At 33.7% G+C, this 18,482-nt stretch overlaps 1 protein-coding gene across 1 annotated transcript in view; it reads right to left on the bottom strand.

Annotated features, from left to right (window-relative positions):
* Positions 1-3,475: 3,475 nt before the first annotated feature.
* The window catches only part of SYAP1 (synapse associated protein 1), a 31,898-nt gene continuing 16,891 nt past the window's right edge, over positions 3,476-18,482 (bottom strand). Inside the window, exons 4-9 of the mRNA XM_044670347.1 lie at positions 18,292-18,365; positions 15,107-15,246; positions 10,310-10,458; positions 7,776-7,834; positions 7,150-7,297; positions 3,476-4,459 (exon numbers count right to left, since the gene is read on the bottom strand). Of these exons, the coding sequence (XP_044526282.1) occupies positions 4,332-4,459; positions 7,150-7,297; positions 7,776-7,834; positions 10,310-10,458; positions 15,107-15,246; positions 18,292-18,365 (698 nt within the window). The 3' untranslated portion in view covers positions 3,476-4,331. The remainder of the gene's footprint in view (positions 4,460-7,149; positions 7,298-7,775; positions 7,835-10,309; positions 10,459-15,106; positions 15,247-18,291; positions 18,366-18,482) is intronic.

The following is an 18,482-nucleotide window of genomic DNA, read 5'->3' on the forward strand; positions in this document are numbered from 1 at the left end:
GGAGCACAAAATCGGGGGTGGGTAATCTTTAAAAGGAGATTAAGGGTAGGAACATCCTCCTGTGTAGCTAAAGTAAAAGCTCAGATAAGGGAATTGAGCACTGTGTATCCAACCAAGAGTGATTGAGGACGCTTCAATATGTACATCAAAGTCCTCAAGCTAAAAGGCAGAGGTTGGGGTGTAAAGATATACTGCCAAACTTTAAGGGACAAGCACCTAGGAGTTGGTAGGTAGCTACCATCAGTATTTGGATAGACTGAATCTCAAAGAGAGGTTGCAAAGTGATAGCCACAGGGAAAGGGTCTGGAAATGACAGTGGGGAACAGGGAATGTACCAACTCTTTCTGTCTTACTAGGATGAAGTTGATGAGAGAAGGTAGAGAAGATGCATTATATACAGGATGTGGTAGTGAGGGATTTAGTGTCTTCTGAGAAAGAAAGAGTCTGGCTTTCTTGATTATACAATGGAAGGAGTTTAAAGAAAGATGTCTATTAAGAAGGAAAGTTTGTTAACAATAGAATGGAGGATTCCAAAGGGACATAATGGAAGGAGAGAGAATAGGTTTGGCATAAGGAGCAGCATGACGATCATTAAGATGCTTTAGTGGTTCTCACTGAAACACTATATGATAATAATAAATTGTCCAGTTAGCTCAACTGATTAAAATGTGACTTCCAAGTAATTCCAGGTCATAGGTTTAATCTCCCAATTAGTCATTAGTTAGCTTTTTTTAAAGTTCTCTGTGTCACATACAACTATCTTGCAAGCTAGTCGGGTTGCTCACAAGCTAAGGGTGTACAGGTAGGCATAAATTTATTTCCATTGAGGGGAAGGAATTAAAAAACAAATCATTTGCAAATTTCAGTATATTTATGCCCTAATAAAGGGTTAATAATATCACCTTATTTGGACAATACCATTTAAATGTAACAATGGGAATAGGGTTGTTTCATTCTTTGTATTCATATCCCCAGCACCTAGTATAGTACCTAGCACATAGTTGGTGTTTAATAAATGTTTGTTGATAAATTAAAAGAACATACTGTACTTTGGTAACAATACACATTATTTAAATGTTTTGTCTCAATTTTGTAAATCCAAATACTTTGTAACTTTAAAATATTTTGGGCATTATTTCAAAAAATTAGCACTGAAAAATAAAAGAAAACACAACTCAAACTTTCCCACTAAAATCAGGATTTATTCAGGGTAAAGTGCATCAAAATTTCATAATTAGGTCAGTAATCTGGATATATTGAGTGAATTCCATGCTGAGTAATTTTTTTAAAAGAAAAATAAGCAATACTTCAATGAATCCCTGAGTCATGAGTGATTTTGGGGAGAAGTTAACAGAAATTTAAGTAGATATAACAAATTCTTTTATAAGCTTTTATTATGTATATTTCATTCATTGTCATTTACCATAAGTTTGTAAGCTTTAGGAAAAGGTTCTATTTTTCTTAGTAACAAATTGTGGATTACTTGTCAGTTTATACTTTTCCTTAATTTAGGCTATGAAAATATCTAGTTATGAGGTAACTTACCTTTTCCCAATTATTGGCAATAATTAAATATTAATTTAAAAATGAAAATAACCTCACTAAAATAATATCCAGTTATAATACATATGATTTCTAAATATTTTAGGGTAGGTCAACCCTATCAAAAGCAAAGCAAAACAAAACCCCAAACCACCCAGCACAAATTCTATACTAAAATATTTATATCTAAATAATATGAGAAAAATTCAAACCAATTATATAACAGTGGCCATGGGAATTATGTGTAAGATTTTGCAAGTAGAAGAGAATATGTAATGCTATTTTCTTGACAAACTGCCTAAATTCTTTAAAATAACATTTTAAACTTGGGAAATGTTGATCTTTAAAAAATGAATTTATGACAGAAAAAAATCACAATACAAATATAGTGATGGCAACGTATCTTGATAAAATGCTTCATTTTCACCTTAAGATCACTGAGATTTTAAAAAAATCTCAAAGACAGTAATTAAGGGCTTATATTTTGGGATGAAGAGGGAAGACAACACTAGGTTCAAGTTTAAATTCTTTTTGCTAAAATCAGCAGCCCTATCTATAGATTTGTTTCCTGCTCTAAGCACTTATAACCCATAATACAAATAGATAGTATCAATAGTTTAATAGCTACTACATTATTTCTGTAAATATTATGCTACCCATTAAGTCTTTTGACTTGGAATTGTGCAAAGAACAAAATTTACTAATTTAACAGTTGATATCTGTTCTTTTTCTTGAAGCCAACAATTCTCTATTATAATTGATGAGTAAAGAAGGCATAGATGATAACCTACTGATAAAGACTGGAAAAAACAATGTGACTGGAAGCAAGAAGTGAGACAGAGACCACAAAAAAAAAAACCCAAACCAAACCAAAACAAACAAACAAAAAAAAACCCTAAGTAAGTTAAGTAGGGAAGCCTGAGGCCATTTGGAGGCAGGGGTGTGGTCAAAGACCTATATCCAAGGGATCTCTAACAAAGAAGTTTAAAAACTTTTTTACTACCAAGTTCCGGAACAGTTTCAGTTATCTGGCAAATTTACTCATTTCCTGACAATGCCGGAAAAATAAGGCATTTTTGCATTATTAGACTGCTTTTAAATTAATTTTTAATTTCCTTTATATTTATAGTTTTTAAAGGAAAATGTATTTCTAAATTCAATAACTAATCATGTCACACCCAAGAGATTTTATTAAAATGGTGGCATAGTTCTGTTAGTTTTTTTCTTTTTCTTTTCACTCTGTGTTCACTGGCGCATTCTTAACATTTTATTATACTTTGATACTTGCCCTCTCTCGCCCTCAAAAACTTCTATTTTTGTTTCCCCTATCAGAAACTCCACAGGTTTATCAATAAGCAGATATTTCTTACCCTTCTTTGCTTTTATTTCATTACCCCAAACCACCACCACAAAGTTTCCCAACAGAAAGGTCTTCTGACAGAGTTCCCATTTTCTGAACCTTTGTGCCTTCAAAAGGAATCCCAGTCTAGACTGAAAGGCTCTTGAAAATCTTATCAGTTGGTCCATATAATTCATGTATACCCTTTAGAAAATTTAGGTCCATAGGTGCCAGGTTTGGTTTTGAATGGTAACTTACAACTTACCAGCACAAAGACATCATGATGACTCACCATGAACTTCTTTAAAATTTGTATTTTAAAATAGCAATATGTGTTATGGGACATCTGCCAGGCCTGAGATGTTTATGTAGCATTTCTCTTAAGAAATTGTTAAACATTAGCACCACCCCCATTTTAGGAAATAGAGGCCTTCAATGAAATGTAAAGGCTTCATAACATACCAACTGCTCTGGCAGTTGTCTGTTACATGACATTAGTATTGCCCCTTAAAAAAATATGTCTATGCTAGCACTCTTCAAGTTCCCAGTACAGTGATATTCTAGTAGATCTCTATCCAGAAGAATGTAAATACATTTTATAAATACAAAACTATTTAATTAGTATAAGTGAAGCTAAAGTATTTATACATATCATCTCTACATAAGCAAGAAAAAAGTAAATTTAAATATCTTCTGAATACTATTAATACAAAAAGGTTTGAAAGTCCATAAGATTTGAAACAACAGTGGCACAGAATTCAAAAAGAAAATCATTAAAATTATATATGACTAAACTTCTTTCTCTTACTTAAAAAAGAAAGGAAGGCTACACTAAGTTTTTCTAATTACAAATGCAAATAATGCCAGGGTTAAGCTATTAAAAATCAACAGGAAATAATTTTTTTGGCTTCTAGGTAATTTTCAGAAAGTACTTACCAAAAGAAGCTATTTCTATACAGTAATTCTGAAATGTTTCCTTTAAATTCTTTGGCATGATTTGGACATTTAGGAGATAATAGTTAAAGAGAATTAAGTATTTTAATGCATATGTACAAAGAACTTTCAGTGATAAAAGTACAAATATGAAGAAATTTTATAAAACTCTGCATAAAGAATAAATTAATGATGTCCCACTTTTAACCTCAGAGAATGTAGTATTCTAAAATCTTACTTGTTTTCTGCTACATTTACATCAATATAGCCTACAAATAGGACTCCTAAACTAAAGTTATATTCAAATAAGCCACTGTTGTGTAAAACATACATTTTGTGATTATTAGGAATAAACTATGTTCAATTTTAAACAAAGAAATAATGCTGGTTATTTCTCTATGTATGGATCCTTCAATATGCCATATGTTCTTCTGTTTCTCCTTATTGGGGGGAGTCCAGGATGTTAACAGATGTCAGTGTGTGGAACATTTAAAGGTCACATTGTATTCCAAGAAAATTAATTTCCTTCCTGAAGCATTTCCTCAATTTCCTTGTCCCAGTTTTCATCCCGTTTCTCTGATTCTGTCACCACTTCATATTCCTGAAGTTCCTGCTGTAGTTCTTTTTCCCAATCTGCAGATTCTTCTGTCAGAAACAAAATTAAGGCCAAAGTATAGAAAAAAGGAAAAAATGCAAGCAATCAATAACCCTATGGAAAAAAATGCTTCAAATACTAATAGTAAAACAATTTAAAAACAAATCTAAACTTTCAGACTCATCGGATCGGAAAAAATGACAAAGATAAACAAATTGATAAAGTTGTTATGAGAGGACAGGCACACGATTGCACAGCTGTGGGTGGCAGGACTCCACCCCCCCCCCCCACATAGTAAAGAACTGATTAACAAAATAAGTATATAAATCAGTGAAGGGATATAACTTCTGAAAGACCCTGGCCTGATGATGAAACACACTTCCAATATCTTGGCAGCGAGGTGCTATTGGTTATGAGGTGGGATCTATTTGAAAGACAGTTTTACAAAAGAACATTAATAAAATATTTTTAAAAGAAAGAAGAAAACAAAAAGTAAAAGGAACAAAAAATATAGGAACTTTATTACTACTCTGTTAAATTTAACACTACCTTGTTAAATTATATGTAGATATTTCTCAAAAATTGTACCTAAGTTCAGTTTCTTAATTAATTCATTTTCTTATGTGTTGACATGATTTGTATACTGTCAAATTCACAATTAAAAAACCCCCTTAAAAAAGGACCATTCTATGGGAAACAACATAGACTGAAAAAACCACTCTTCCACACAGAATCAACTAATAATTATTCATTTTCAGCTTTATGAGTATTTTAAAAATCCTACAGATGTCTATTAAACTTCCCTATTTTATTACGATAGCTGTGTTAAGATAGATTAATTATATTAAAGAAACTTTTTTCCTGAAACTAACAATAATTAAAACATGCATTTCCATACATATATAGTAAAATAAAAAGACTTTACATGAAACTGCAAATCTCTTAAGTAAAACTTGCTTTTCTTTTAAAGCATAGAATAAATTCAATGGGTAACTTTCAAAGCTATTTTACTTTGCTGTGATACTTTCTAGACTTCGTTTTTATTTTTGTGCATTTAAGAAAAAGCTTCAATTTCTATTTTTTTTGGGGGGGGGGATTATCTCTTTCCCTCAACCCAGCCTCCAGATGAAAATAAAGAAACAAACAAAAAAACACATTGTAAGAAATACACATAGTTAAGGCTTCTGGGTTAAGATGGCCGCAGAGTAAAAAGCAGCTGCTTAATCTCTTCTAACCGAAGCATATAGGACTCCTCAAGGGGACATAAAAACAAATCCAGACGAACGAAGGGACCCCACAATAGGGCGCAACATTGAAGGTACGTGGAATTGGGGCATTTCCATGCTATAAAGGGGTGAAACAGCTCTCACTAAATCGCAAGCTGAGCAACCCCCTCCCCCCACACCACCTACAGTGCCAAGGCCAGTGCAAAAGAGTTAGAGCAAGTTTAGGGCACCCATTGAGTCATTGGCAGCTCGAGGGCCTGCTCCTGAGAGCAGCAAGACTTAAGACCCCAAAAGGCTAAAGAAATACACATAGCTAGCAAAACAAATTTCTACACTGCTATAACAGAAAAGGTATGTTGTTCTGGGTTGGGTCTAACTGAGGACAATTCTTTAGTAGTTTATAACTTGTAATGGAATGAAATGAGCTATTAATAGGTCATTAAGAGTTAATAAAAGGAGATTTACTTATATATGACAGAAGGATATTCAACAAGGGTAAGCATAGAAGATACCCAGAGTTGATTCCATTCAGCAAAACTGCCCTGTCTTTAAGTTGCCCTTTGTGATTTGTTAGCCAAACATCAGACAGTATACCTGTAGTACCTGGTGGTTTGTTTTTGTACTTGGACAACCAGGAAATCAATATTCATTAGCCAGAGATTAAATGAATTACTCATAGTAAAATGGGAAGGAAATAGCAGAGGTGAGATTCAAATCAAGTACAGTGTTCTTTGCATTAATAATTGCCATTTAGATTTCATAAATAAACTAGTCTATCTTTGGTCTGAATACATATTTTTGAAAGCTTGCTTCATGAACTTATGTACCAAACCATTTATATAATAGAGATAACATATTTCTTGCCTTCTCAATGGGAGAAGAGATGGAAAGAAGAGAATCTGGAACTGAAAATAAAACTGGATTTAAAAAGAACCATATACACATATTATCTATATACATTTCTAGAGCATTTATTATAATACTATAGAACAAAGAGTATACCCTACCTCCCAAAAAGATTTTAAAATGAAGACTTGTAAAATAAAATTCAAGTGGAAAACAATAATGGAATATTCATTTTCTGGGGTAGTAACCTCAAGGGAAAAATGCTACTTTCCTAAGGAATCAAATGAATTAGTATTTAACAAATGTCTACCCAACATTTTAAACTGCTGGAGGTACACAAAAGATGACATGTCTCAGGTTTTGAGTTCAAAATTTGAGGGATGGTCAAAATGCACATGAAAAAGAATATACAATTAAATAATAAATTATAATATTAAAAAAATTTTAAGCCTGAATTTTAAGCATGAATCATGTAACCATGGAAAAATACTCTAAATAAATAAATAAAATAAACTTATATATATATTTTAAAAAATGCTCTATCTACCTAAGAGTCTAAGACATACTAAATAGTTATACAACTCATCTTTAAAAATATTCACATAGTCAATTTAGAAATATGAAGGAAGGTCAAATATCAATCTATTTTATAAATTAATTTTTCTTACCTTCTAATATAGTTATTTCCTCTTCCTTTTTATCAAGTACCAACTGTTCCATTTCCTTTCTTAGATCTTCCTGATTAAAGTTACAAGCATCGAAAGCATCACTAACAAATTCAGATACACCAGGGCTAGTTGATATTTCTTCTTCATCCTGAAATTCAATTATTGAGTTTTTATAAATTTTTCCAAAGTAACTATAAACATTCTATTACTTTCTTTAGGTAGTTACCAATGTGGTACATTTATTCTACTTTTCTCACCCCACTTGTTGCAAAAGAAAATGGCCATGCTTATCCTTTCCAGTACAAAAACTTAGTTTTCTTAAAAAACAAACAAAAAAAACCACATCAAAAAACTTATTACTCTTATACTTAGAACACTAAACATTTACACACACACAGACATATGTTATTATTATATCTAGAATTATTAACAGCAGTAAATTGCCCTATGCCCTTAGCTGCAAAGTTTCTGATTACTCAAAGTACTCAAAGCAATGAATTTCTTCACTTTAAACAGAGATACAAGACCCAAATTTGTAACTACTTTTGAATAGTATTTGAGTTAAGTACACAAGTTTATTTTAATTTCATACTTCAACTCCTAAGTACAATATAAAATCACATTACCTCTTGAGGTTTAAGTTGAGCTTTAATTGCAACAGGTGGTGTTTTAGGTCGTACTGCCTCTATGAAGTGAGAATACAAAGAGACAATAATTGCTAGATTAATTTTAAGTAATTCTAACTAAAATTTTCATGAATGGATTGTTGCATTATAAAATTCCTTAACTTTAAATTATGAGTGTAACTTTCTGTTCTTACATTCATCTTCCACCCAATAAAATTTATAAAACGTAAAAGAATCAACTGATAATAAAGCTAGGTTTCAATTTAATTTTCTTCCCTATAAACAAATGTAAGCAATTATATTAATTCTCAAAATATAGTTATAAAGATTCTTAAGGCTTATTGTCTTTCAATCTTATTGTCTTTCATACCCAAAGTCAAATCAAATTAACAAGCACTTATTAAGCCCTGCCAAGCAATGTGTAAAGTACTAAAGAGGCAAAAGAGCAAAAACAATGTCTCTGCTCTCAACATGGGAGACAATACATAAATGACTAGATCATTAGATCAAGAGAAGGAAGATTCTAGTGGCAGGAAAAGTCTCCTGAAAAAGGTGGGCTATGAGCTCAGTCTTGAAGTAATCCAGGGAAGCTGAGTCAGATGTGAGGAGGGAGAGAATTCCAGGTATAGGGACAGGTGGAACAAAAAAGAGGGAAAAGCGATGGAGTGTAGTATGCAAGATCCAAAAGCCTGAGTTGCTGGATTGGAGGAGCAAGTGTAAGAAAAATGGAGAGGCAAAAAATGACCAGGTTATAAACAGTTTAAAATGCCAAAGAGAAGAGTCTTTATTGATCCCAGAGGGAGCCACTGATGTTTGCTGAAGGGAAAATGAAGGAATGTAGACTGGTTTGAATCAATTAGAAGGCTACTACAATATCCCTGGGGAGAGATGGTGAAGGTGATGGCTGAGTGGGTGGAGACAAAGTAACATATAGAAGAAATCTTGTGAAGATAGAAATGGTAAAATATGACTGACTGGACTGGTGGAGAGAATGAGGTGAGGTTTAGGGGGAAGGACCAAATCAGTTTTTCAATATGCTGAGTTTGAGATACATACTGAACATCCACTTCAAGATGGTCAAAAGGCAGATGATAATGTAGGATTGGGGTTCAGAAGAAAGAAGAGGAGTTGGGTCCAGGGACTTAGGAATCATCTACATAGAAATGATAATTGAATCCATGGCACCTGATGTGAGACCACTGAATGAGATATTTCTTTTTTTGAAAACCCTTACCTTCTGTCTTATAATTAACACTAAATATCATTCCCAAGGCAGAAGAGCAGTAAGAGCTAGGCAAATGGGGTAAGTGACTTGGTCAGTGTCACACAGCTAGAATGTGTCTGAGCCCACATTTGAACCTAGAACCTCTTAACTCCAGGCTTGGCTCTCTTTTCACTGAGCCACCTAAATGTGAGATATCATTTCACTGTCCATAATAAAACTCTAAGCTTCAAAAGTTAACATACAATAAATGAAGTTATTGCTGTGTCTAAATAAAATGCCAGTCACACAACAGGTACTTAAATATATTATTATTACTAGGACTATAATGTCATAATATGAAAGATTAACTCATTTAATTTCATCCTAAATAGAGCAAATAACTGGAATTGACTCAAAACTAAATTTGTGTTAAAGCACAGGTATCCTCTTTGGCCATATGGGATATGGACCATTAAACCTGAAGGAGAAATTTGCTATAGAAGTTAGGTACCAGGAATTGGAGATAAGAGTCTAAATAAAAAAGGAAGAATTAACACAAAGCAAATGGTAAGGGAATAGGAAGAGAAATGTAGGATATGGACAGGGAAATTGGGAGAATAATGAATAGAGAAGCTATGAACCAGAGTGAAGAAATTGAAAAAAGGATAAAGAGGAAGGACTTAAGAATCATAATTTAATGGGCAAGGTGGGAAAAAAATACAGGTAAAGAGTGAATATTGCTTCTAGGAAAAAATTTTTAAAAAATCTTCTCATCTGAAATTATGTCAAGATAACAGGTTAAAAGTCTTAAAGACTCATGTGCTGAAAAGACTTTCAAGACCTTATGCAGAGTGAAATAAGCAGAACCAGGAGGGCATTGTACACAGGAACTGCAATAGTGTTCAAATATGATAGACTTCGTTACTCTTGGCAATGCAATGATCCAGGACAATTCTGAGGAACTTAAGAAAAAGAATGCCATCTAACTTCAGAAAAGGAACTGTTGAGAGTTGGAATGCAGATGAAAGCATATGATTTTTCAATTGTTTGGGTTTAAGTTTTGGGGTTTTAGTTTTATAAGAGTAGTCACTTACAAAAATGAACAATATGTAATATGTTTTGCATGATTATACATGTATAACTTGGATGGAATTGCCTGTCAGATCCATGAGGGAGAAAGGAAGGGAGGGAGGGAGATAAGTCCAATCATATAACTTAGGAAAACTTGTATGGAAATTTATTATATGTAATTGTTAAAAAAAAAAAATTAAAGACTTGTGTGTGGAAATCACTGAGTGGTTTTTCTCAGAGTGAGGTGCTCTGTTTGTACCTGTTAGCTGTGAGTCCCCTTCTCTGCTATTGCTCTTCTCCTCCTTTCCCACAGCTTGCTGCTGGGCTGCGAGTGCAGTCAGCTGTGCAGACTGTTTAATCAGGGAGACACGATAAAAATAATTTCTCCAAAACACTTCCTCTTTTACACTGAAGACAAATATGAATAAAGACATTAAAAGAATATAAGTATATTATCCTGTCATTACATTTGTGATCTTGAGAAAGCAACATAACCTTTTAAAAAAAACCCCACTATTTCTTTATATGTAAAACAATTCTAATGATCATTTGCCCATTCCTTCTTAAAAAGATTATTGTGAAAATTAACGCAATAAGAAAACTTACTCACCTTGAAAGAAATTTAATTACCTACTTGTGGATGTTATTACTTTGTTGGATTAAAAAATGCAGTTATACTCAGTCTCGTATAGTAAAAATTTGTTTCTAAGTCTGCTGTTTGAAACTAGGAAAACAATCTCTTAAAGAAATCTACCAATAAGTGTTTATTAAATTCTTACTCTGTATTAGGTGCTAAAGCAACCCAGTGACTCTGAACTTTAAAATTCAACTGCTACTCCCCCATAGCTAACAATCTCCTTCCTCCTGTTTCTTTCCTTAGTCTTGTATCAATCAGTAGTGACAGAAGAAAATAGCCAAACTCCTGCCCACTTTCCTCAACCATACAATGTTGTGGTTTCTAGAATTACCATCTCAGGGTGAACAAACTTCCTAGCATTTTCGATCTCTTTTTTCTCATATTCCTTTCTAGCTATTATTCCTGAGACCTGACTTCTCTTTGAGAACACCACAGTCCCAGGCATCATCTTTACTACTGGCTAAACCTTTTTTTCATACGTTAAGATACACTGGTCTTGATGATAATGATGTCAAAGATTCCTTTTTTTTTATCCCAATGGCCACTTCCAGACTTTCACTTTTCTAATATCCTCCTTTAAAGTTTTCTCAATCAGAATGTTCTTCTGAAGCCACATAATGATGACGATAGTACATTGGCCCCTGGGTAATTTTACCTCCCTTCTCAAGGAGTATTTGGCTCACTGTCTTCCTTTACCTGACAACTTATGTCCTTATACCAGGTCATTTTAATTTCATATTGATTTTCTTTCATGTTCTCTGGCCTTTCCAATTTCTCAGTTTTCCTAAATCTTATGATTTACTGCTTCTTCAACTCCACTTCAGCCACACAAAGAGATGCCCAGATCTTTCCATTACAAATAAATGTTCCACTTCCTGAATTAGAAACTATGACATTCACTTATCTGCCTATAATCTCCTATCACTACATCTGTCCTCGATTTGACCTCATCAAGCCTTAAAATCCTTCTATACTTCAGTGTTTTCTCATGCTACTAGCTGTGCTGTGACATCTTTCTTCAATTTCTAGACTTGACCCTGAAGTTAGACATTTCAACTCTACACTGCTCCTGAATCCCTGTTTCTCTTGTCCTATTGCTGTTCCTCTCTTGCCAAACCTCAACCCTAGACTAATCTTTTTATGTAATTTTTCTATCTCTACTCATGAATATCTAAACATGAACTGAAGGAATCATATGGCTAACTCTGCTGACTAAACCTCTTTTTACTTTAAGTGTCTCAACTCTTTTCTTCTTTACTCTCTCTCAGCTGGGGACATCACTTTTTACTTTACTGCAACCACTGAGACCATTCAATATGAATTCTCTCTCCTTTATTTTCCTTCTCTTCACCTCAAAAACCATTAACGGCAAGCATCCCTTATTCTCTTTTTTCCCCTCCTCAAAACTCTCTGAAAATGAAGTAAGGCCTATTCCTTAACAAGAACAACCTCTTGGCAAAGAAATGGAAACTAAAGGGATGATACTCAATTGGCTGAAGAAATTGTGGTGTATATTGGTGATGGAATACTATTATGCTATAAGGAATGATGAATAGGATAATTTTAGAGTTGGAGAGACCTATGTGAACTGATGCAGAGCAAAATAAGAAGGACCAGGAAAACATTGTATACAGTAACTGCAATACTGTGGAATGAACAACTGTGACAGACTTTGCTAATCTCAGCAATACAGTGATCCAGGACAATTTTGAGGGGCTTTTGACAAAAAATGCTATCTACTTCCAGAGAAAGAACTATTGGAGTCAGAAGCAGAATGCTTACAATTTTTCTTTTTTAACCCTTAACTTCTGTGTATTGGTTCCTAGGTGGAAGAGTGGTAAGGGTGGGCAATGGGGGTCAAGTGACTTGCCCAGAGTCACACAGCTGGAAGTGTCTGAGGCCAGATTTGAATCTAGGACCTCCTATCTCTAGGCCTGGCTCTCAATCCACTGAGCCACCCAGCTGCCCCACCCCCCCCTTACAATTTTTCACTTGTTTATTTGGGTATATGTTTTGTGGTTTTGGTTTTATAAGATTACTGACTTATAAAAATGAACAATATGGAAATATGTTTTGTGTGATAATACATGTATGACCCAGACTGAATCACTTCCCAGCTCCATAAGGGAGGAGGGAAGAAAGGAGGGAGACAATTTGGATTACGTAACTTTGGAAAACTTATGTGTGCATTTATTATTACATGTAATTGGTAAAAATAAAATTAAAAACAAAACAAAAACAAGGACCTTTCCTCCTGTACCTTTCTAGTTGCCTCCCATCTTCTCCACAGACTGAAATCTCCATAATTTCCCCTCTATAATTATAATCTTCAACCTTTCCCTAACTACTAATTTTTTACATACTTTCTTCATACATGCCCAAGTCTTTCTTATCCTTAAAAAATTTTCACTAGGTTCTGTGATTCTTACTATAATTCTGTAACTCTCTTCTCTTTCCCAGCCAAACTAAAGTTATCTTCATTTTTTGCATCTCCTTTTTCTTTAATCCTTTGAAATATGACTTTTTAATTCAATACTCAAATGCTCTCTTTAAAGTTATCCATGATCTCTTAATTGCCAACTCTAACATCTAATAGTCTTTTCTCAGTCTTCATCCTTCTCAACATATGTGCTACATTTAATGCTGCTGAGCACCTGATCCCCAGGACATTCTCTCTTCTCTGAATTTTGTAACAACATTTTTTTATTCTGTTTCTCATATCTTCCTCTGTCTCCTTTGCTGGCTCATTATCCATATTACATTCTGTAACTGTTAGTGTTTAGCTAGGTTCTGTACTAGGTCATCTCTCTTCCTTATCTTGGTTGTCTTATCTGTTTCCAGGAATTTATCATCTCTATGCAAACACCTAAAAGATGAATATGTTTGGCTTTAGTCTTGTTTCTCAGTTTTAGTACCATATCACTGATTGCCTATTGGAAATTTCAAATGGGAAAAACCCAGAGATAAATAAAATTTAACTCACTATTTTTTCCATCACAGTTTCCTCTTCCTATTTAGTATCTCAGCTTCATAACCTCAGTATTAATCCTGGACTTCTCATACTCTCTTCATTTGACATTTCTAGCCAGTAGCCAAATTTTGCTGCTTCTATATCCACAACATCTCTCATATCTGATCCTTTACCTCTTCTCATGTAGTGACCATCTTAAGTTAGTGACTAACTGAAAAATTAAGCAATTTCTACCCTCAAGCATTTTGCCTTTTTTTTTTTCCCCAGGGAAGACATCTATACATCCAAGTAAATACATGAGCTGGAAGTGCTCACATGGGATTCTTTGAAAAGGCACAGAGACAGTAGAGGAAATGTCATGTGTGAAGGTCAGTTTGGCTGGACTGTAGAGTGAAAGAATGAGAGTAATAAAGCTAGAAAGGTTAAGTTTGAGCTAGATAGATGTTGAGGAGCTTTAAATGCCAAACAGGAGTTTGTATTTGATCTTAGAGGTTAATGCTTCTCCATGGCAGTCTCTGCTAATTAAGGAGCAGAGTAATGAAACAGTCAGATCTATGATTCAGTTATTATACACCACTTTGGCAGCTGGAAATAGAGGGGTTGGAAAGTAGAAGAAGACCTGAAGCAGGAAGAACAATATGATATTTAGGATCAATTAATGAGTCTTTATTAAGGTTTGCAAAGTGCTTATATACTTTATTGCACGATTTTCCTGACTCTAAGTAATAGAGGTATTATTATTCTCACTTTAGATAGGAGGAAACCAAGGCTCATTTTTTTTTTGAAGCTATGTGTTAAAAATATTGAAAACACAAAAAGAAACGACAATAGCAAAGTGCAGGCTACCAATCATGGGCCATAGGCATGGAAAACACTTTAATAGTAAAGATTATATATCTGTGATGAGAAGCAAAGTATATGCTGCCCAGTCTTTGAGAACCTGCCTCCACATCATGAAAAGGAATGACATCAGATGGTGGCCAGAAAGGCAAATGCAATGTGTAACACCTAGCACAATGCCTCATCCTGACAACAATCCTTGTGGAGTTTAGTCATTGGGAGGTAACTCCTTCCCGTGAACTATCACGATATATGAGGAACACTTAACAATTCAATTCAATAAACGCTATTGGGTATCTATTACAATGCACTGCAAAGCAATGAGGAACTATAAGTGGTTTGCTTGGATATATGACAAAGAAAGGTAAAAAGTCTCACCTATGCCACTCGGTAGCAAAAGAATCCCATGAAATCTCCATAGGCTTCAGTTTTCTTAATTCATAAAATGAAATCCTCAAACTAGATAATCCCTAAAGGTCATTGTAGCCCCAACAGTCTAATATGTCATATTCAAATAAACAATTCAAGGTTTATAAATAACAAGAAACATTCAAATATAATTTAAAAAGTTATGAAATTTTAATTTAAGTAAATACACCCTTGCTTACTGTTTAGGAACAAGGTCGAATCTCATTCTGTTCAGCAGTTCATCTTCTTGAAGCATTACCATAGCAACAGGATACATTTGATCAAAGTCGAAATTAAACTGAACACCCACTGGAGGGTCACGCAGGAAGTTTCTCTTGTCCTTTAATTTAGTAGAAAGGAAATATGGAGAAACACATGGGCTAAAATTAATATAAAACAATATTTGATTAATTCAGACATTTCACTTAGCCTGAAGTCTACTGGACTTTGCTTAAGCTAATTGTGCAAAGTAAAAAATTGATATAAAAAGTACCTAATTCTTTTAGAAATTTAATTTTAATAAAAGGGGGAAACCTTAAGTTTTTCCAAATATGGATATCTTTTATTTTTTACAATTTATACTAGGACATATTATTTCTATAAGATCACATAGTTTAAGGATGTTTGAAAAACATTTCTACTGCATAAATGATTAAGTTGAAGCTATTTGCTTCAATTTAGTTATATAGAGTGCCCCAAAAGTATTAGTGAAAATTTAAGTAATTAAGGTATTAAAGTTTCAAATTTTATCGAGACTTTTGGGTACCTTTTATAAAAAATTTTTTTCTTCTTAATATTCTTTTTCTCTATTAGGTTATTTTGTGCACAATAAAGAGCTCTATAGGATGTGGAATTGTGGAAACTAGCATGGGAATGACATGGAAAATGTCTGGATAATCTTACATCATCTTATATATGTATTCTTCTTTTGCCCCTTTTAATCACTAAACTCTCTTCTACCATGAATTACTTATATTAAAAACACAAATAAACTCTAATAGTTTTATGAGAATTTTTTCACGCTGTTGGATTTTGCTTTTTATGCTATCTTAGAATATGTCTGCCTATTTTTGTAAAAAGATAGCTGGTACACAAAACAAAATAAGCATTATGAGAACTCTACTCAAATTAATAAAATGGGAATATAACCTTGCCAGACATCTCTACCTGAATATCCTGCTGGTACCTCAACTAAAGTCAACATCTTTCTCTTCTCCAAAATTTCCTATTGTGGTTAAGTACCACTATCCAATCACTCGGATTTGTAACTTTGTAATTATTTTCATCCCTCTTCTCTCCTTCACCTCTTGTATACCCAATCAACTGTCAAATCCTGTTGATTTTACCTGGAAGACCTCTCTTTCCTGCTACAATATATAAGCCATCACCCTCTCATCTGCATTATTATATTACCATCTTAATTGACAAGTTCCTTGTCTTTTTTCTCTTTATAAGACAAAGTGACCAAAAGAATATTCCCTAAAGCACTGGTATGGCATTGCCATTTCCCTTTTAAAAAATCTTCAGTGATTCCTTATTGTTTCCAGGGTAAAATAAAATTTCAGTCTGTATCAACGGCCCTCAGCAACTAAGCTCCAACTTATCTTTCTAGGTTTTTTTTGCTATTATTTTCTCCTTTTCTGAGGCAGGTGGGTGGCATAGTGGATAGAGCACTGGGCCTAGAGTCCCAAAGACCTGAAATCAAAGATGATTGCAGACACTTAGTAGCTGTGTGACTCTGGGCAAGACACTCAACCTCTTTTTTTTTTTTTAAACCCTTGTACTTCGGTGTATTGTCTCATAGGTGGAAGATTGGTAAGGGTGGGCAATGGGGGTCAAGTGACTTGCCCAGGGTCACACAGCTGGGAAGTGATCTTCCACCTATGAGACAATACACCGAAGTACAAGGGTTTAAAAAAAAATACTTTATTCCTCTCAGGTCATATTTCTAAGTCTCCTAACTAATCTTCCTGTTTCAAGCCTCTACCTTCTCTGATCTATTCTTCATATGGTTGCCAAAGTAATTTTCTAAACTAAAGCTCAAGTCTGATCATACTACTCCTCTCCTCAGTGAACACCAGTGGCTCATGATTGATGCTATAATCAAATATTATTTCAACTTTTTAATGCTCACTTAATATTTAATGCCTTTTATATAAGTTAAGTTTTATAATGCCCATAAGTGTTAGTAGAGTAGTTCATGTATAGAATTATAAATAAGTAAATCTATGTATCAGGGCAAAAATCTCAAAAATGTTTTTAATCACTGGGGTGCATGATTAAAAAAGCTGGTAGGTCACTGATTTATGAGGATTTTAAATATTGTTTAGAAAGAATTCAGGGAAGAAACCTACTGAAATCAGAAGGGCAATCTTTGATACATTAAATCAAGGCTGCCTTACAAATTGATGAAATGAGAAAGAATAACATTTTATATCTTTAACAAAAGCAGATGTCATTTATTTTGATTACTTAAGAATTAAATGGAGCTTTAAGACGGGGCTGGTAGATTTTGTGGATTAATATGCCTCAGTTGTATCTAACTATATAAATAGTATTAAAATTAAAATATGTAATAGTAAGATCTCTAATATGCATTTTAAAAAACAAACATAACATGGAAGTTTAAAAATATTTTGGAAATATTCAAATCAATGGAAACCTTAATCTGAATAAACACTCAGGTAAAAATGAATTAAACTATAAAATCACAATGTAGTTTTACACTTGAGAATTATAAAAGATGCTTGTTTTATATTACACTTATTTCTTGAAAGATAACGAGTTCATTTAGAACTGAAGAAAAGTATTACTGGAGTTTTGTTACTCTTTCTCATATTACAGCAGTTATCTTGCAACTTTATACCTTTCTCCTCCTTGGATTTTATCCATTTTCTTTGAATGGTGGGAGGAGATGGGGGGAGGTACACTAGGGGAACTAGACTTGTGATTTCATTGGTATAGAAAACTGCAGGTGCAAAAACTTTCTCTACTAATACATACTTGCACTTGCCCTTCCAATGATATTCTTTTGTTTTTAATTAAAACATTTTTTTTCAAATGACAGTGTTAAGAATTACTTAAGGTATTAATAGGTGAAGTGACCTGTTCAAGGATGACATACAGGTCAACCTCTAAGTGTCCATGAAAGACTTCAGCGTAGGTCTTCCTGGCTACCACAATATTATGATGTCTCTCATTTCTTCAAATAAAATCCCAGGGAAATCTTATATCTTACTTAAAGTATGAGGAAATTGTTGTCTAAGCTTTAAATACAACAGAATTCTCAGTCAATTATGTGGAGAGAAAAATGTTTGAGTGAAAATATGATCACACATGTAGCATAGCAGGCGATCATTCATGTCTGTCTCAACAAGAAACTTACTGCAGATAAGGCCAATATTTGTTGTTGAATTGTTTCTTCTTCATTACTGTCAACCCATGGAGGCACTGCTGCTTCTAGAAGTTTAAAAAAATGGCCATGATGAGAAACAAAAGTGAATTATATTGATCAAGGACACATGACAAAACTAGTGGAAATGCGCATCGGCCATGGGTGGGGGGAGTGCGGGGGTG

Source organism: Gracilinanus agilis, chromosome 3 (assembly GCF_016433145.1).
Source record: "Gracilinanus agilis isolate LMUSP501 chromosome 3, AgileGrace, whole genome shotgun sequence".
Lineage (NCBI taxonomy): Eukaryota > Metazoa > Chordata > Mammalia > Didelphimorphia > Didelphidae > Gracilinanus > Gracilinanus agilis.